We start from the raw sequence: 21,874 nt of genomic DNA on the forward strand, positions 1-21,874 counted from the left end.
AATCATTACGTGTTAATGCAATATTTTACATTTATATAAAATTTGTATGGATTCAAACCAACATTAAAAGAAAAATTCCTAAAGTTTATTTTTGTTTTTCTAGCTAAAGCGCCTTTGAGGTGCACAAAATATATGCCATGTAAATTAGCCAAATTTTATTATTGTTAGTAGGTAGATTATTTATTCTGCGGAATAAACACAAAAGTCTCTGTGTAAAAGCACACTTTGTTAGTGGTGTTATTTATTCAAAGCCTCCAAAAATTACTATGCAAAAAGGCCGCCAGAGGGCAGTAATTCCAAATAAATTAATATTTTTCAGGGTTTCATAAAAAGGTATTTTTTATAAAAAAATAATACGATAAATACAACATACCGTCTCTTATATCAGTCCCGCTCTGTCCTGGTGCAATCTCTGTGAACCCGTGCAGGTAGATTACTGTTGGCCGGGACGAATTCAACTTTGTGTTGCTAGTCAGTTCTCGATATGAAATTATTTGCTCTGCTTCAGTAGGATTTTCTCTAAAACAAAATACCTATATTTTTATTTCATCTTGCAAATATTGAGGCAAGTACACAAAGTTAAATTATTTTGAAGTAGCAATAAATTATGAGATAAACAACGCTCGGGTTTTATACGAAATAATTGATAGGCTAGTCGTAGCATCGGTGGTTCAGTGGTAGAATGCTCGCCTGCCACGCGGGCGGCCCGGGTTCGATTCCCGGCCGATGCAATTCTTTTTTATTGTTCCTTTTAATTTTTTTATAAACTTTTTCTTACCTTGTATATAGCAAAAATCTCATATCCGTGTCATCATCAATGGGGCAGCATTTAAAACAATCCCCTTTCGGTAATATATTTACTTTTATTGGGGCATACGCTGCAAACGAAAAATAATAATAAATCAAGAAAATACATTGGACCATAGAATATGGGGCATTCTAAAAAAATCTTTGAAAATAAACATTCTGAACTTATTTCTGGGGATTCTTGAGGTATTTTTCCCGCCACAATTTCCCTCGACAACTTTATTCCCATTTCAATCATTTCATTTTCTTTCTCTCTCGAGTATTCATTAGGAGAACATTTCTATTGAAGGCGCAAACTTAAATAATAGGTTAGAATTTCCTGGCATTTTCCCTATTTATGTTATATTGTCTCAAATGTCAGTACATATTAAAACCCTGTCTATTTTTTTAAAATACCGTTTAATTCTTTTCATGGGTGTGAGAACCTTGCAAAGCCATTAATTATATCATTTAAAGTATTTCCACATAAAGGAACACAATAATAACGTCATTATAAAACATTTGTACTAAAGTATTTTTCGCTATTATAATTACATAAAATATAAGATCAAAGTTCCAAAAACATTTTTGTCACTTCATCTAAAATATACGTGCTTAAAACACGATAAAAATTTGCAGAATCAAGTGATCAAATATACATAATTTTGTGCTTTGTTTACATTAACTCCCCGGCGACAACAAACAGGCAATTTGAATCACTCTCACGTATAATTTGAGTTGGCCGCTGAGGTACGCGGTGCGTATCTACCAGGAAATTTTCCGAACGAATTAACAATATAAATCACATTCTCTGTAAACCTCCTGAATAAGTTAACAACCAGATTACCCACAGATTACGATGGGCTGGATTAAGACGTTATTACCAGACAAACCAAGCCAGTGTGTGTGCGGAATGCACACTACACACACTGGCACACGCCATAACCTTGTATGTAAATTTAAAAAGCCCAAACAAACCAGCAAATCAAACAAACTGAATCATTTATTATGTCATATTCTCTCATTTTAACTAAAACGTAAATGTCAACAACCCGTGAACCTAAAAATCCCTGGACAGAGCATTATTAGTAAGATTTCAATTAATGACATTGAAGCCAAATCTAGGGTGAGGGAAATTGCCTGGCAGCCATCTTGTATAACAAACTTTTCAAATGATTTGGGCGCTAACAAGAAAAAGATTAGTGACAAAAGAGTAATAAATACAAATTAATAGTTAGGCTGAATTCAATTCTTCGCCTTTTATATCGGTGTATGGTTTTATATAGATGCTATTGGATACCTCGTGATACGATTTAAATCCAAAACAAAAGATGATGATTTTTATTCCATTATTCCATTATGAGTAAAATATTGACAAGAGTGAAAACAGATTAATTTATTGATAATGATTTAAGTGAAGGTGCCTTCTCTTACTAACTAAAGGATACATAAAATACGATGTTATCTATCCACAAGTGAGAAAGTTGTCACAAACTTTCGTTTAGTGTGAGCCATGTTGAAAACCTACAAATTATAATAATATCGATATTTGATATTTTCGTCACTACCCAACCTAACCTAAGCATTATTTCAGACAAAACATGTCTAATTTGTACTCCTTGCATCGTTTACAGGTATTGAAAGAGTGTTCCTACAGCTTCACTGCGAATGTACACAATACCAGAACAGAGGACTTTCCAATGCTTCGATAAAATTGCAAAATATTTAACTTTTTACAAGATATATTTTGAGACGGTATGGCACGCCCCTGGTGTTACGTCAAGTTAAAGAAAATAAAATGTTGAAATTAATAAAATAATAAGTACCTATTTTTAATTAGTAAAATATTTTTTATTCAGAATAATATATAATATTAATTAAACAATGGAATTTAATTTAATGTAATAAAATTTGTTATTACATTAATTAATGATTTAAATTATGATTTTAATTAATGATTTGAATTATTTTCTGTATAATTGACTGAGCATGATGAAGTCCTGTTTTATTTTGACCGTCTTGCGTATAGTCTATCTGTAAATTTGTTTGTGCTTTCCATTTCCGTTTTCGAAATTTTACAGCATCCACTATATTATTCAAACAAGCCGTACTTTGACTAGAAGACTTTCTAAGATCTTTTACTAAGAACGGGAGAATTTGAACAATTCTTCAAATTTCTTAGTTAATTTCAAGTTCTGTGAAAGATTTTTCAAGTTCTGTCAAGTAACTGGCCTTTAACGATATAATAACATAACTTGAATAGGACTTTCACAGAACCCTACATAGAACATTGAAATTTGATGAATTGTTCTAATTAACCAGCCTCAGAACAGACTATGTCTAGTGAGGAGGGTAATGAAAAAAAAACATCTGTACAGAACCAACCTTATAAACGCCCGGGTTGCCGGCACTGAAACTGAACTGAATTCTTTGAAACAACACCTCCTAACGTTCGGTGAAGATTCTATTTTTAAAAATGAAATCGTCGTATTAATTTGGATTTTACGATTTGCATATTTTCAATATTATGGTACCTAACTGCCTGAAGTTGTTATTAAAATAGTGACATTTCTTTGGAAGAATTGTATAATTCCTTATTTGAAATTGAAAACACGTCACGAAAAATATATTGTTTTTTATTCATTTGGTAAGTATTTAAGTACTTTATAATTTCAGAGGAAATTTTCGTTTTGATTTATTAAATGAAAGAAAATTCGAAATATACTTTTTTGACGGGAGGTCTATTGTTCACAGAAGAAGTATAGATAGACATAATATACATATATATTATTATGTTTGCCTTCAAGGCGACACTTACATCACTTGAAATAAAATTATAAACAAACTGTGTACATATTAATTTTACTCTAATATTTCCTTAATAAAAAAAGTTATTTCTAATTTATTGGAAAAACACGACATTAAAACTATAATTTTTGAAGTGAAACTTCTTTAGGCGCGTAATGGATTTTCGATGGACGGAGTAAAACCGAGTCAGGATCGACACGAAAATGCGGGTACCCCCACCACCGCTCACCGTTCACTGTCCCTCTCTCACCATATGCGCTTGTTGAGGTGGGGGAGCCGCTCACGAACGTTCTCTCTCTTCTCTTCTTTCCTCTCTCTCAGACACCAGCGAACTGCGCCACGCCAAGCATCAGCTGCTTGGTTAGTATACTGCGTCGTGAGTGTAATACGAGTGAAATACGTAATTGATTGTGGTTCATACGGTTTAACAAAAGAAGTTTCACTTCTGTCTTGCGTAGGCTTGACACACCCACTTTTTTTATTTTATGTTTTGGCAAAATAATTGGGCCGTTAAACAAAACCGGATATCGCTGATATATAATATTAATAATGGTATAGGTAATAAAAAATACAATCAATTTATTTTTCATTATAAGTACCTTATTCGGAATAATATAAATAGGCATATCGTCTGTAAGTGACTTCACCCCAGTTTGATGATGCCTTCAGAAGGCGGAACAGCTGTCACGAGTAACAATAATTATACAGCAGAACTTCCTTTTAAAGAATGTTTTTTTTTATTTAAAAATAATGTTGAAAAATATGTAAAATAAAAACTCACCCGTTAGATAATATTGAAAATAATCATCATCATTAACATTGTTTGAACCACTATATATTTATTTTTTTATAATTATTGAGGAAAAGGGGAAACATGTTGTGTCATATAACTCTCTTTGTATGCAATATAAAATGTGGATATAATTGTAAACGTTTGTTTATATATGTAAATAAGTGTTTGGTAATTTTTACTGGAAATTTGGTATAAAATACTGAGAATGAGACCTTCAGAAGCCATGTACGTATAATAATTTAAAATAAAAAATGCTAATTTAACTACGAAAATTCAAAAGTATTAAAATAATGTCTCCGTGTTATTTTTGTTTCCTGAATAATAAAAAAAATTGGTTTGTGTACTCTACTCAATGACTAAATAAAATATCTAACTCTACTCATACTCAAATAAGTACCTACCTAAATCTTTGTCAATATTCTATAACATTCTGACAGCGATTATGAAAAAAAAATTTGCACTTTTTTTTAAGATAAAAATTAATTTAAAATAATAAATTTGGTTTATTCATGAAAATATTATTTATGTAAGAAAATAAAAGAACAGATTAAAAAAAATATTAAAAAATACCGAACGGTATTTCCCGTACCGGGAATCGAACCCGAGCCTGCTGGGTGAAAGCCAGCTATCCTAGCCACTAGACCATACGGGAGGATGACAATGGAGGCTAGCATGTTGTTCTAAGATAAAAAATAATGTTGAAGGTAAGTACTAAGAAGGTACAAATGTACATGGTTACTAATAATGCAAACTAACCAACATAATATAGAATTTGTGATTCTCACGACTGATTTTTAAGCCGCGACCCCCATAATTAGGGTCGTATTACTATGGTATTAAGACGAATATCGCGGACTTTGTTAAAAATGTATTTGATTTCACAAATATAGATCGGTCGCGCAATGAAAATGCAAAAATTATTAATGCCTATTGGCAGCACTATCAGAGGAATATTTTAAATCGAAATATCGATTTACCAAAGCAAATACGGAACGCACAATCGAATTGGCCAAATTTCCAAGCAATTCAAAGCATACCGGGTCCATGACATCGCCAATGTCATCTGAAGATACGTGAAGTTAGTAACTAAACGCGAAATGTAAAAATTACTATGTTTTTGAGGATTGGAACAAAGTGGTGCCAGTCTGAAAAATCCAATAAGAGGTGTTATTTTATTATGTTCATAAATTAAATTTTATTTACATAAACACTCACTTGCCACAAACTACACATCACTTCTTATCACTTATCACTTCTTTTATTTTATTATGTATATAAATTTAAAATGACAGCTTCAAAAGTAACATCTACCGAAATAGCGGGCTATTCAAAATAACACCTCTTATTGGAAAACCCTATATTTTAACCTGAGCAGTGTACGGCCTTCCTCACCGAATAGAAGCGAGGCAGCAGTCTATTAGGGAATCTTTATAAGTAAGACTGATTATGTTATATGAATTTTTGGGTACGCGGTAAGAATAAAAAGTGCCCAAACATGTATAAATAAAACATTATAATAATATTGAGCCAATCACGTTATAAAAAATATTAATTTTTTACACCATAATATTAAATCAATATCTTGTGCATATTCAAACCTCCACAAAACGATAACGAATTAATTATAAAACATGTACTGACATGGCGATCATAGGTTAGTATTTTACAAACCTTGGTACATAATAATATCTGCTATTTTTTTCACTTGTATCGTTTGATTTACTTACCGAAATTATGTCAAGACTGGCATAGCATGACTATAGGTCCAGTCAAAGATATTCGAAGAACGAGATAATGCTATGTTGGCCGCCGGACCGTAGGCAGAGTACTACCTAATTAGGGTACTTTGAATACTATCGGGACGTGTACGCATAGAAATCTGTTCTATGTATTAGTGTCAACTGAAATGATATCTACGTCCTTAGCGTAAGCGAAGGTGTGCAGTAGTATTGGTGAACAAAACCGGCGACACTGGTCAAAACAATTCCACACAGTATGAACTGCTCATAGCACATCTCGTTCTTCTAATATCTTCGGGTCCAGTGCTATTGAATGAAATTTCTAAAACAGTTATATTAAGGACGGGTTGTTTCGGAGAATCTGAACAATTCATCAAATTTCAACGTTCATTTTCAAGTTCTGTGAAAGATTTTTTCAAGTTCTGTTTTTATTTCAGTTTTGTCAAGCAACTAGCCTACAATGATATAAAAACAGAACTTGAATAAGTCTTTCACAGAACCCAAAAATGAACGTTGAAATTTGATGAATTGTTCAAATTCTCCGAAACAACCCGTCCTTAATAAGGCCCTTACTAATTAACATGTTTTAAATATTACACAACTGAAAAACAACCGTTTACGATAAATAAATAGTTCTTTTTCAGTTGTGTAATTTAAAAATGATTTCTTATTATTATTTTATTCGAATATTACTTTTCGTTGGCAATAAATTATTTACAATAATTTTGCTGATCTTGGCATAGAACTTGTGCTTAAAAATAAATGAAAATACAGCATTGAATTATGTAAATAAAAAAATGAGCATCATGTCCATTATATATGTATAACGACAGAAAAAATTTACGGTAAAGTTATTGAAAATTAAATACGTCATCTAAAATTTCTACAGCGTCCGGATAATTTATTAATTAACTAAGCAATAATTTAAACTACCGTCCACATATTTATGTAGCTACTGTTTTGTTCTAGATTCTGGGTATCCTTTGTTCATATCCCAAAATTGAAAAACCGTGTTTCAAGGGTAAAAAACCATGCTGTAAAAAACGTGTTCTCCGTAAGCTTTTTATCGAGAATTTAAATAATAAAACAACGGTACCTAAGAAAACTATTTACAGGGTTTGCCAATAAGAGGTGTTATTTTGAATAGCCCGCTATTTCGGTAGATGTTAATTTCGAAGCTGTCATTTTTGACATTTGACAAGTAAAAACTACGCCATTAATAAAAATGGAACGATACACGCTTCAACAACGCATTGAAATTATTAAAATTCACTTAAGTGAATCAAATGCAAATCATCTTGAGTGATGAGGCCCATTTCCACCTCGGTGGCTTCGTCAACAAGCGAAATTGTCGCATCTGGGGCTCGGAAAACCCAAGAGTTATTGTTGAAAAGCCTCTCTATCCTCAACGTGTGACTGTTTGGTGCGGTTTATGGTCCGGCGGAGTCATTGGCCCTTACTTTTTCGAAAATAAGGCTGGAGCAACAGTTACGGTGAATGGAATGCGCTATCGAGAGATGATTAATGATTTTTTATGGCCGGGATTGGATGGTATTGACAACGTTGACTGGACAACGTTTACTTTCAAAAAGACGGCGCTACGTGCCACACAAGCAACGAAACCATTGATCTTTTACGATTGAATATCAAAATAACACCTCTCATTGGAAAACCCCGTATAATGATTTGTTAAAAAGAACAATTATTTTATAGTTTTCTTTTGAATAATGGAAAAAAATTACATACAAATAAAAACACAGAAAAGTTGTTTTTTTGGCTTATTGTTAGTATATTTAATTTGTGCAACTCCGTTTCAAATGAAAAAATAATATTATTAAATATTTTTAAAAATTTAAAAAATATATAGGTACTTATTATTCAGATCCACGAGAGAGAAGAAATCTTCACAAGTCTCAATAAATATTTTTTGTTCTACATTTTACAGTAGTTAGCTTAGGTACCTACCTAACTTACATTATACTGAATTATATTAATACATATTATTTACTGACATAATAATTAGATAAAGAGACAGCATCAGTACAGTATTAAGTAAATATTAAGTTCACTCAATATTTTTGGTGATCGGGTATAAACCATGTGTTGTAAGACATGGTTTAGTTAATGTAGTTTTTTAATAGTAACAATGTGGTATAAAGTAGTGAATGGTGGAAGTCGGGGACGCCCGAGGAAAACGTGGCACAATCAAGACAAAAAAATGGACATTAAACTTTTCAATTCCTTAGAATAATATTATTTCCACCATAAAAATAGACCCAGTTTTTAGGTACACTAGAATTCACAACCTCAAAATTTTACTTCAAACCATTCATAACCCCGATCAACGCCGGTACACATCAGCTACTTTAAAATAAAATACCTAACTATTACCGGAGGAATTTTTTGAGTGTCAATGTTAAACTAAAATATTATACGATAGTTAAGAGACATTCCCTAATTTAATGCAATTTTGTTTACCAGAAAGTTATATATCTACATACATAATATAATCAACTTCATGACAAAAAAAAACAGTTTTGCCTCGGAATCCAATTAAAAAAAAGTAGGTGCCCATCTACATTTGCATACAGGCAGGTATTACAACATTACAGTTACAAGCTTTTTAACAACATTGTACTACTAATACCTTCTATATATATTGTTATTAACATTTTTTTTTAAATAACAAAAGAAAAGTCATTTTCAGGACAGAACATTTGAGTAATGTAGAACTGCTATAAACCGTCTGGAGCGAATGTGACTATGGGTTTGTTATGAGGTTGAAGGAGGTGGGGAAAAGGACGCTGGGGAGGTATCTGGCTATTCAGATGTGATTATCAAACACGGCTAAAACCATTTCAAGCAACCTAGAATCTGAAGGATTGTTTTTCTTCATGCCAATATACTGAAAATATCTACCACTCAATTTAAAATATTATTTATTTTAAATTATTAAATTGTGAAAAAAACACAAATTAATCAAATCAAATTTAGGTGCGCACGCCGAGATTTGAACCCGTGACATATTGATTCTTAGCCAAAAGATCATAACCACCCAGCCACTGAAGCCGTTTTCAACCAATAAACAGAAAAAAGTTCACAGCACGCACACTTCCCTGGATTTTTTTTAATGTGACACCACGAAAGCCCTACCCTGCAAAACCAGAGTAACCACGAGTATTTCATCCAATTATTAAAAGTTATGATACGGAGCCTGTCCGAATGACTTTTTCCAGATTTTCACGTTTTTCCATACGACACGTTTTGCACCTATTTTTATTTTATTACAAAAATAACTATTTGGTTGAAATAATTACATGTTTTTACATGCCTACGTCAAGTTTCACGTAAAATTTATTTTTCGTTGATCAAACATGAGATAATAGTTAACCTAATATACTTACAAGTGCATTTAACCGTTATTTTTTGTTTGTTTATTTAAATAGATATATTTATCAAAACTAGTTTATTAAATTTGCAACATTGTTTGTGTCGCAACGTTCATTGAAGCGTCAATTTAATTTATCAAAGCCAATTGCAATTGCAATACTTTTTAAGTCTTAAGAAATGCGGAGCAAAGACAAGTATTTAACCACAAGGAATTAACAACAACTAATCAATAGCATAATCAGCCGAAGACGAGAAGGAAGAACAAACACTCTTGAAAATACGGTGAACATACAGAAAAAGATTCAGTGGCATCTAGAAAAAGAACTCGAACCTCGTCCTTACTGGGGAAGTGCTCTGACCACTGAGCTAATTCGACCATATCAACTTACATTTTTAACTGTCTACGACCGAGAGCTACCAACATTCTCGTCATTTTCTTCCTAGTTGCGACTGAATCTTTTTCTGTCTTTCCTGTTTCACATCTTTCGTTTGAGAGTCGTTAATATTGCCTTTAGTGATTAAATTTTTATAGAATTTATTCATATATTTACGTATTTTGTTTTTCCTGTAATTCCTGAATTTTCCTGAAACTAACACTGTTTTGTTTCACCATCTACATTTCATTTAATGTGTAACAGTCAGACTTGCTTACTTTATGTCGATTTACAATTTTACTGAGAAAAAATAAACTTTAACTAAAATACCAATTAATTGTCACGATGTGTTCATTAAAACCTAACCTAACCTAACATTTTCGCAGAATTTCTTCATTATATATTATTAAGACAAACGCAGGTATGAACATGGGTTCAATTTACTAAAAGTTTATCAGGAAGCGGCCTGCTTTCCGGTTTTTAACCGGATTGCCAATATTTTGAAGAGATTTTTAATAAATCAGCATTACTCATTTTTCTCCATAGGCGGCATAATAAACTAACTAAGTAAAATAAACTAGCGAATGTAAATCTAACTTTGTTTTGCGTGGCAACATACATATCTTAAAACCGACGTCTGCCAAATATTTGTAAATCTGTACTTGCAAATTGTTAATTATTGTTATTTTAATTAAAATTTTCTGTCAAAATCTTTTCTCTTTAATTCATTTTTATTTATTTTTAAATTATATTTTTGACATAACAATTAAGACCAATTTTGCGAAAAATTCTCTTTTGAGATATTACATTTTTATGTTTAGCCTACACTTCTCTTCCCCTTTCAAAATTTGATCTCTTTTTTTTAACACCACTCAACACCATTTCAAATAAAATAAAAAATATTTAAAAAAATCAATATTTCAACAACATAACCTTCAAATATAAAAATTTCGCAGTTCTTTCAACTTATGTTAAAACGATTGTTAGGTTAGGTTAGGGAAAGTTAGAAGTTAGGGAACGTTAGAAGATTTCAAAGGGGAAGGCCAAATTAATAAAAAGAAAAAACTATCTTTGTACTTATTAAAAAAAGAAACAGTGTTAAATTGTCAATTGAAAATTATGAATGGTTGAAACACAACAAACGAGAAAAAGATCTTACTCAATGTTGACAAAAAGGTTTTCATTCTACAATACAACGGAGGCTAAGAAAATATTTATTTTCACGAAAATATTTAAACATTATAAATAAATTATGTACATACTAGAAACTTACCCAATAAAACAGTCGAGATTTGGCAAATAGCCGCTGTAAATAGGTTGACCATTTTTTTCTTCAATCAATTACTTTACCTTCGAGTTGAACAAATTCGGGCACTTTTTAGAGAATATCTTGTATTGTAATTAACTCACAATAAAAAAAATATATGTGTTACAAAACATTCAGCACCAACGCCAATGCCGGACCAGAGCCATTTTCCCGAGATTTCTTTAATATTAAGTAATGCAATAGATTTCAGCTTCACACTTCAGTCACTTTTTGGGTATGCCTAATCAAAAACTGCTATCAATTATTTTTATATTTAGCATTGCATTTTATTTCTACAAGACGAACATTGCAATCTAAAGAATCCATTAATCGTCGTAAGAATGCAGAAAACCCCAATTATAAATTCGTCAACGTTTTTTAAGGGCTGGCTAATGACAACGACATCTCGTATAATATAACAACAAACGCATTTGCCAAGTAAATTATCTAGTTTTTTTTTCTTGATTTTGTAGACACTTCCATGGGCTTTATATAAAATTTATCACTTGTATGTTGTTCATAGGTGCGCAACACGATCAAGACGTTTTAAACAGGTGATTGCTATCGCGGTAAAACGTCAAATAAAAAGTTCCCGCGCATTTCAAGCCGGCAATCGACTGATTCGATTTGATCTGTTGACGCGAGTGGGGGCGCTTTTGGCGCCAATGGGTGGGGGGCGGAAAATCTTCGGCAGGAAAAAGACAACGGGTACTTCCTGCCCGACGATTCCCATGGCAGAACTATTGCAAAACGCTTCAAGGCCAGGTTCACCGATCGCGTGCAGTCGGTACTGAACTGGGCACTCCGCCTACAAAACTGTGACAGCTTTCGCTAGGCGGTACAGTAAAATCATTTTTGATAGATTTTTTTATATTTTTAAATATAGGGTACTATGGGCGGTTGTTCCAAACTATTTCGAGCCAATTTGAACCGCTATCGGTGTTCACAAATACGTTTAAACATGCAATCTTGAAAATGATTTGCCTGTACCTAGAACACAATCGCAAGTTCCTACTAATTCATTATTATATTATCGCTATTCCCTGCGTAACAATTTGTGCGCTACGTTTTTATGAACTTGACCATCAATCGTTAACTAAATTGTGTTGATGAGCAACCAATGACGTGCATAAATGTAAATATAAATTTTTTTTTTTTTGTTAGTAACATCTCAATTATTTTTAAAGCAAATTCGTACGTGAGTTTGACTAGGAATATGAATTGTCACGTGTGATAGTTGTTGATTTATTATTTTGTGGTTAGTTTGATAATGGCTTTAAAGTCCGAAACGGCTGTCAAACAACAATCAACGCTGTGCATAAGCAGCAAACTAGCAGAACATAATAATAATAATACCTATGTATTTTCTGCAATTTTATTGAACATAAAGACGTTATAGTTGTTTCGCTTTCCGATGATATTAACTATTACGGAGTCGAAACCAAGAACATATTTTCAGAATCTGTTTATTTATAGCACATAAACAAATAAATATATGTTAAAAAAAATGGAACCTTTAACTCACACTAACATAATATACTAGTAGTTCCGTGAACTGTAGCCCTCGCGTCCAAAAGAGAATTTTTTTTTCTCATTTAACAAATCAAAACCAAAATTTTATCTGAAATCATAAGAATTATAAGCAGGTACTTAATACCTACCTAATTAATTATGAGCCATATATTTTATGTAACTATTTTAAATTTCAAATAAGGAATCTTAACATTTTGTCAAAAGAAATCACTATCTGAAAAACAATTATTTTATCAAACTTTCTTCATGCAGGTACCATAAAATTGATAAAAAATTCTAAAGATAAGAAAGTCTAAACCAATAACGAAGAGTTCAGAAACATTAAAATAGCCGTTACCTTGAATCTGAAACGGAACGGACAAACTAATTTACACACAGACGAAATTTAAAACGGTAGAGCTAACAGACGCTACGCTCATTCAATTATATTACTACAGTTTTAATTTTAACATACTTATAACAAATCGCAATCATGTAACAAAAAAAGACTCATCATTTATTATTCACTCAACTCATTATGACACTTCACATACTCGATATAATTAGCAAGTAGCACCAGTAGCAAATTATATTAATAATATTAAGTGGCATATTTTGAGGCCAAGAAGATTTCCTGTAAGGATTTCTAAACTTGAAAACTCTGAAACAGATTCATAGAAGTGTGATCTATAAAACTATACAGATTTAAAAAAAAAAACAGTTGTCCCCAGTAATTTACACGAAACCTTCAGAGTTCTAGAGCCATTGAAATTATTTATCTGTTTTCTATGTTTGATAAATTGCAGCAAAAGAAAGGAAAAACTGAGCTTATTTCGGGCGAATGGATAGACCCACAACACTATTCTATCTGTTTATCCTTTCAGTGCATGTACGAGTATATGACGCCCTATTTGAATGCCATTATTATTTTGGAAAATTTTCAGTATTAGTCTAATTCACTATTTTTCATTTAAAAATATGTAGCTAACATTTAATTTATTTGAGTAACTTTTTAAGGTCGTATTCATCAATATTAGTTTAATAATTGAAAGAGAAAATAAAATAAATAAATCTAAACGAATCATGACGTAGAACAAGACACAGAAAAAATTGAAAAAATCTGGGAATCGAACGCAGGATCTCTGGCTTTAACCGTTAATGCCTCAATGGCCGAGTGGTTAAAGGCATTATCACATCAAAGACAAAGATTCTGGGATCGATTTTATGTTTTATATTGCTCCCAAGATATTCAATTCACTCAATATATATACCAGAAAATCGGAGACTGAACATCTTTATATAAAAAAATATTCAGAATTGGCTATTGATAAAGGGAAGGAAATATTTAAAATAATGTCTCGTGTCATTAAATTAAATTAACTGCTCTTTTATTCCATTCTATTCATATGTTTTATTTTTATCTCTTTTTTTCTCTTTCTTATTTCTGTACATCTTAACATAGCAATCTAAGAAATTATGGCTACCATAATACGGGCATGAGCCTAGTATGGTGGCTGTAGACAACAAAAAAACTGTAAGCATTTACATTTTTATGAATAAAGAAACACCAAAAAGAGAAAAAAAAACTTTTTTTAATTTTCTGTGTCTTGTTCTGTTTCATCTTTCGTTTAGATTTATTAATATTATATTTTTCTTCAGTTATATTATATATTTATACTTATTCAAGTCCTTTCCAGTGAGTTTATTTCTTCAACTCGTCAAGATTTTGCGTCACAGGCGCACCGCTCATAATCTATTGTAACTTCTATATCTTTATTACAAACAACAAAAAGCACAATAAAATGGGATAGAAGCACATAATAAAGAAGAACACTAGAAATGCCTTCCATATAGATTTGAATGCAAACCAATGTCGCCACTGACTTTAGTACCTTTTGATTCTAGCTCACTTATATTTGCCAAGCCTTCATCGTCCCATTTCATAATGATGGTGAAATACAGTTCTGCACAATACGACATTTAAGCAAAGATTGGTCAGACTTTTGGATCACGAAACACCCCCAGATGGCATTTCCTGTGTTCTGCTTTATTCTATGATTACAATGGACCTCTCGGCAAATTCACATTTTTTTCTGCGATATACGAGTATTATTATTTTGTAAGATGAGTTATTTTACATACTTACTTATATTATATTATGCAAATGTCTAGGATCTGTGGAGCAAGCCAGTTAACAAACTTCACCTTCACTTCACCTTAACCTTCACCTACACCTTCCACTTCTCCTCCTCCACATCCTTCAACCTCACAACTTCCTCAAATGAGAATGCCATAGTTCCAATTGGCTCCAGGTAATTGGAACTCTTGTGCGGTAAATAAAAATAGTCATTTCGGTGGTGTGTCTCTGTGTAACAGCTTGTTCAATGATCTCTAGAACTGAAGTTTGCTTTGATTTTAAAAATTGGAACTGACTGTCGCAACGATTCAGACAAGCTAGAAAGTACGTATACCAAAATTAATTAATAATTGTGTGTTTGAAATATATATATATATATATATATATATATATATATATATATATATATATATATATATATATATATATATATGTTTGTTAAAATTTTTGACAGATTTTTTAAATTTCAAGTTTATTAATACTGTTCATTCTAAATGAAAATTTCTATTCGTCTTTTGAATAGCAATGGTACTGAGGAAAATATCTTTTTTATAAATACGTTTAGCTTCACAAATCCTATAATTATAATATCCAGTGATCTTTCACAGCTTTGTGCTAGTTCCAAATAACATAAAGAAAATACTTAAAATTTCGATGCCATTGGAGAGTTGTCTCTAACCATCCAACTTTTGCCTATCCCCCCAAAACTCCTTCGACCTGTAGGTTTATTGGAGAAGCCTATTTGGTGGTGGCAGGCTTTGGGGTAGAATAACTTTTTTTTTCGTCCGTGAATAACAAAAACAAAATAAGTGAATCGGGCATCAGCAGCCGCGGGTTCAGACAACTCAGTCTTCCGCTGACACCGTACAACCCAAAAGGTAAGTGTCCCAACATCCGGTCACTTCGATCTCCCATCATTTCCTCTCAGAAAATCCTTGATTTAATTTCATGACCGTTGACATTTTTTCGATCAGATTTGACCGATGACTGAAGAAGGTATTTATTTACAGCGTTGATGTTGTAACAAATCGTTTGGAAGTTCGGTAACATGAGCACTTGCCGGAAACATGACCTTGCAACTTGACTAAGTAAATAAAATTGTAAATTCTGATTCGTTTTTTTAATCACGATTCTTCGACTGAACTTCCTCTGAAAAAAACGTGCATTTTTTTCAAATAATTCTGATTCGTGATAGTACTAGTGGTTGCTAGTACTACCCGGTTTCGCTCGAGTTTCAATCTTTCAATCGAAATATTTATAATCGAACATGTTATTGAAAAGTATGGAAAAAACAAAATGATGTCTAACTTTATTTGTTGTAGTTAAATTATTTTTCAAAGCTTCATTGCTGATGACGGAAATGACGTTAAGAATTGACAAAAATTAACTTGACTTAGAAATTTCATACATAATAAATTGTTCAAAATTATGATGCTAAAACCCATTGTTCGCGAGTTTTTGCTTCTTTTTAAAAACATAACATTTGCCATTCTTCATCTTCCCATATCCTTTCCGTCCCACTCCCTTTAATTAGGTTATTTTCGCTGTTTTTACTATAATATAATATATATGAAGAAATAAATTACAGTTGGAAACGTTTCGAATTGTGTGGTTTTGATTATGAAAGAAAATATTCAATTATATTTTTTATTACGATAATCGTAATCATAAAAATAAACTTCAAATCTTCCACCCCTCTGACGTCAAGTTCCACCCCTTTGTAACGGTCATAGTTTGTGAAAATACGACGCCATGGCTTTATACAGTTGGGAGCAGTTGGAACTCTATTGCGAAATTCACGTAAAAAATCTGTATTGTAACATAATGTAGTTACTAGATACTCACCTATAACCGAAAATATTATCAACGATACGAGAGCGGCAAGTACCTACGCCATGTGTTTATATATGTACATTGGTACGTATTATATTTTTGTGATATTTCTTACGCAATGCAGGAACCAGGTAGTGTAGTGATACTAGGCATTTGATCGCTTTGGCCAAGGTAAAGGAAACACTCGCATTAACTACTACAGGTATTATTATTACGATAATTTAACGTTTTGTTTTGTTGCAGTATTCTTTATAATTTTTACTATATTATTTTAATTGGTGTTAAAGCAGGATGATTATAATTACCTACGTAATATTACGTAAAAAAACATAAAATAATAACATTCATTAATATCTTCACAGTGTTTTTTTCCCACAACCTTTAAGCTTCGGCCATGAAAGTGCTTCTTCAATTTCTGGATACGCGTACATTTTTTTTTTAAATCTCGTAACATAATTTCTATAATCAGCTGTAGAGTTATGAAAAAACCACTTAATTGTAAAAAAATTACAATAGTTGCGTTTAGCTGTAAATTTCACATAGAAAAATAAAACAGTTTTTCTGCTCTGTAGTTTACATAGGTTCACATACTATTTTATATATTGATGGGTATCCAGAAATCTTCTTTTGCTTCTTACTGTGAAAGAGAGTTGGTGGAGGTCATGGTGGAATGCAGAAGTTACTTCGTCATTTGACGCCATTGGGAGTCACTTAATTCAGAATCTCACAGACTCAATATTTTCGTACGAATCAATGAGTTCATATGTTCTAAAATACCCAAAAAAGATGAAGAGATTTTCAAATTCCCTTCAAAATTCTCACAAGTTCCTTCAATTCCGAAATTAAACAAAATTCTATTGAAATCAGCATTGTTTTTTTTATTATTATCTCATTTTCTCTTTCGTTCAGGCTATAAAAATAGATTTTTTTGAACAATATCTGCAAACGAAAACGAAATATAGTGCGTTCTCACAATAATTATAAATATTATTTTTGATATGGTTTGATAAATAATTAAGAAATGCCCGCATTTTCCCCACAAAAAGGTTCTCCCCGCAAGAAACGCAATTTTAGAAAATCTTTGAAATTCTCCGCAATTTGCAGAATTCTCCACCAATTGGCAACCCTTATGTGGAAGATGTATAGCTACGACAGCCATACCATAGATATATTACTCATGTAGACTGGATGTTATGAAACTGCAGGTTCAGTCGTACCAGGCAAACGGTGTGTTATTGGATAGTGGTTTATTCGTTTTTATATGACGATTTATACATTCTATGTATAATAGTTTATGTATTCAGAATGAGTGTTTGTTGATCTATTACGAATATTATATATAATATTAAGCCATAATATTTTTCACTTTTCATTATTGTGCGGCTCGTTCGTGAACGACTCTCCGCTACTACAGATGGTGCCCCTAAGGAAACCTTACTTACGTAGGAACTATCTACACTATTATTTCTGTGAAAAGAATATGTTACTTATTTAAAAAATCAAAGACGAAATTTCCTCTGAAATCAATTTGCGAGTAGGTACTTAAATACCTACCAGCTTAATTATAATCCATACATATATTAAGGACGGGTTGTTTCGGAGAATCTGAACAATTCATCAAATTTCAATGTTCATTTTCAAGTTCTGTGAAAGATTTTTTCAAGTTCTGTTTTTATTTCAGTTTTGTCAAGCAACTAGACTACAATGATATAAAAACAGAACTTGAATAAGTCTTTCACAGAACCCGAAAATGAACGTTGAAATTTGATGAATTGTTCAAATTCTCCGAAACAACCCGTCCTAAGTAACATTTTTTTTAAATTTCAAATAACGAATAGTTTTGTTTTGTTTATTTAGGAAAACCAACAGATTTTTTACATTATTAAGTGCTAGTTCAGACACGGCGGGAACCGCGCGGTTTGAGAATCGCGCGGGAACCGCGTGGGTCTTATTTACGCAGGTATTTATAATAGGTATAATAATCATTCAGACATAATCGCGCGGTTAGTCCAACCTCGCGATTACCGCCACTCAATCGCTAGAAAATAGAATCGTGCGGCGCCCACGCGGTTTTATTACTATGGAGATCTTCCTCAGCGTTCAGTAGCGTTGCGGGCAGGGGCATTTAACTAAGCTTTGGCCTTGAAACTCATTTGAAACCGCCACGCCCACCTCAAAATTCTTATAGAAAACGAATAATATGGCTAAAAGCTCAGATCTCATTGGTTAGAAAAGAAGGATTTGTTTGATCTCTCGCTCTCTACCATAATGACTCGTGTAACAGAAAGAGATGACGGAATTTTGCCGTTTGACAGTTTCAAATCATTCAAACAAAATGAGTGTGGTTTATTTATACACGCGGGTTGTCATTTGCTGCCGAAGTACTATCATTTCCGTCGAAAATATTGCGTGTTAAAGTTGTTCGTGATAAAAATACAATATAAGCCAGTATAGTGTTAGCGAGTTACAAACATATATTCAACCTACCTACGTAAGTTCAAGTTTAAAGTGAATTGACAGTTTTTAGATTATTCGTTCGGTTTTTTGAACAATGCTTCATACTTGGCATATGTCTTCCTCCACAACGTATAAATGTTATTTATTATATCAATAAACTTATTCATGTTATTGATTAGTGTTATCCCGTATTATCTTATTGTTTTGGTGAAATTAAAGATTTTTAAACATATGTAACCGTGAGTTCATGAGGCTGAAAAATGTCGGAATTCTTCGTCATACTGTCGGACAATCATGTTTTGGAAATTTTCTTCAGTGTTTTTGCAAATTTCTTGTCATTTTGGGTTTCTTCTTCTCAGATTAACAAGTTTCATCTCAAGGAAATGCACTGTAAAAGTTTATTTTCTTAGTCAGATGAACCTTGCCCTTGGAAAACATTTCGACATTTTTCTGCTTCAAGGACATTTTTATTTTTATAATAGTTTTTTTGGGCTAGTGAATGAATAGAGTAGGCTGAGAGCAATTATGTTGTCTATGGTCGCATCTTTTTTAAAATGGCCTTGAGTTTCCTCTACCTTGTCTACTGCTCTGCTCCGCACGGTAGGTACTGCTTGTATGCTGCTTGTATATCTGTGGTTAAGTACTGTATAATTCCGTTACATACAAAAAGCCCGAAGATATCGATCTAGAGAGTGGTATATTTATGGTTGCGGGCACCGCGCGATCAACACGTCACAACGAGAGCACACTCCTCTCAAACATTCTTAAATTGGGATATAGCGTTACGAATTGGCCATGTGTCAGTCGATCCCTTAATATTGGATGCACCCAAAACTGCCTTTTCCTTCTTTTCTTTATTTTTTTCTGGAGCACCCACAGACACGCTAGTTCCTCTTCGACTTCCATCTTGAAACTGATCGCTAATCGCTAACTAACCGCCGATGTTTGAACAGTCAACATTTTTGCGGTTCAAACCGCGCGATTTTATCAATCGCGCGGTTATCGCCGTGTCTGAACAGGCCCTAAATAATCAACTTATAAAAGATACATATAATATCTAATGATAGGTTTTCACTTAAAAATTTAATTATAATAACAAACTAAGGGTCCAGTACCCGTGGGCAAAAAATATTTACAGAAAGTACTAAATAAAGTAAAAATAACATCGGATATAAGAACACAAATAAATTACAATATATCAATTGTATCCTCACACAACACCAATAATCACCAATATATGTATTATACCTACAACCAAACTGAACAGATGTTTATAAAATGAATCACTTGTAACTGGACAGGGTTCATATCAACAACATGATAACTTGCAGTATGTTATTAATTATTATTTAATAATAGCTAAGGTATCTTTTTTAAATGTTCCTAAACTACACGAAAATATGTCAATATAATTAAAAAATTTATTGTATAGGGTACAAGCTCTGAATATAAAAGCGTTTTGTCTGAGATTAGTAGAACATTTTTGAAGATGAAAAAGTGATTTATCTCTAGTTCTAAAGCTCGGGACTCTAAAATTAATCTCAGACAAAAGGGGCGAACAATCAATAAGGCCATTGATAATTTTATAGAGATATATTATATCTGCGGAGTCTATTCTAGTTTTTAATGGCTTTAGTCCATAATATTCCATCGAGCTGTTAATCCCGTGGTTACCAATATTCATCTTAAAATTTAGATGACTGACAATTTTTTTTTGGATGGCTTCAATGCGCTTTACATAAATATTATATTGAGGATTCCATATGGGAGAAGCAAATTCAAGATGATTGCGAACATAAGAAAAATACAATATTTTAAGTGTTTGAATATTATTGAATTCTTTTCCAATACGGAATAAGAATCCTAACATTCTAAGGGCTTTCTTCACAATCATATCAACTTGCGCCTCGAATGTAAGGACGGGTTGTTTCGGAGAACTTGAACAATTCTTCAAATTTCAAAGCTAATTTTCAAGTTCTGTGAAAGATATTTTTAAGTTCTGTTTTTATTTCAGTTCTGTCAAGCAACTAGCCTATAATCATATAATAACAGAATTTGAATAGGACTTTCACAGAACCCGTAAATGAACGTTGAAATTTGATGAATTGTTCAAATTCTCCGAAACAACCCGTCCTTAGTTTACTGTCAAGCAGAACACCTAGTAATAGTAACTCCAAAGGAAAATGTTATGGCTTTAAATATATTCATATAAATCAACGAATGCTGATTCTGATTATACGTAGAATTTATAAATCGTTATTATTTAAAAATGATTAAAACACCATCACATGCGCCGTTTGGTTGGCACAACTCAATCTGCTGATTCTGACATCACAGAACTCATGCAGTTCATATTTCCACATTTCATTCTGGTTTTGTATGGAGCGTATGGAGGTTGAACCAATGAAACCCAGGTTTCGTTTGTATTTAAAAGATTTAATTATTGTTGTTTCAGTGTTGACGAATTGAATGATAATTTGAGCCTTCAATAAATAAAATCCGGATGGAAAATGACGGAAATCGGTTACGTTCGGTTAGGACAGTCGGACAATCTTGCGATAGTTGTTAATTAGTTGATTGTATTTTGCTTACATAATTATGTATATGTTATTATGATTATTGGTTAAAATAATTCTAATAGGTACCACAAAGGAAAAATACTAGAAACCATCTTGTAATTTAAAAAGAAAATATGCAGTCGACACGCCAAAGTGCAATCAAAGTTTAAAACATTTACTA

The 21,874-nt window shown here is 32.3% G+C and overlaps 2 protein-coding genes and 2 non-coding genes across 4 annotated transcripts in view; 2 read left to right on the forward strand and 2 right to left on the reverse strand.

The window, feature by feature from the left end:
• Positions 1-11,274, reverse strand: part of LOC149426527 (pancreatic lipase-related protein 2) — a 40,884-nt gene extending 29,610 nt beyond the window's left edge. Inside the window, exons 1-3 of the mRNA XM_089635104.1 lie at positions 11,164-11,274; positions 779-878; positions 374-519 (exon numbers count right to left, since the gene is read on the reverse strand). Coding sequence (XP_089491230.1) covers positions 374-519; positions 779-878; positions 11,164-11,215 — 298 coding nt within the window. The 5' untranslated portion in view covers positions 11,216-11,274. The remainder of the gene's footprint in view (positions 1-373; positions 520-778; positions 879-11,163) is intronic.
• Positions 1-21,874, forward strand: part of LOC149426522 (uncharacterized) — a 126,475-nt gene that overhangs the window by 76,787 nt on the left and 27,814 nt on the right. The gene's annotated exons all lie outside the window — the stretch shown is intronic.
• On the forward strand, positions 661-731 carry TRNAG-GCC (transfer RNA glycine (anticodon GCC)). Its single transcript has one exon. It is a non-coding gene; the product is annotated as a tRNA-Gly (tRNA).
• On the reverse strand, positions 4,968-5,039 carry TRNAE-UUC (transfer RNA glutamic acid (anticodon UUC)). The gene has a single exon. It is a non-coding gene; the product is annotated as a tRNA-Glu (tRNA).

The sequence above is a fragment of the Hesperophylax consimilis genome, chromosome 1 (assembly GCF_061612785.1).
Source record: "Hesperophylax consimilis isolate HC1 chromosome 1, BYU_Hcon_1.0, whole genome shotgun sequence".
Classification (NCBI taxonomy): Eukaryota; Metazoa; Arthropoda; class Insecta; order Trichoptera; family Limnephilidae; genus Hesperophylax; species Hesperophylax consimilis.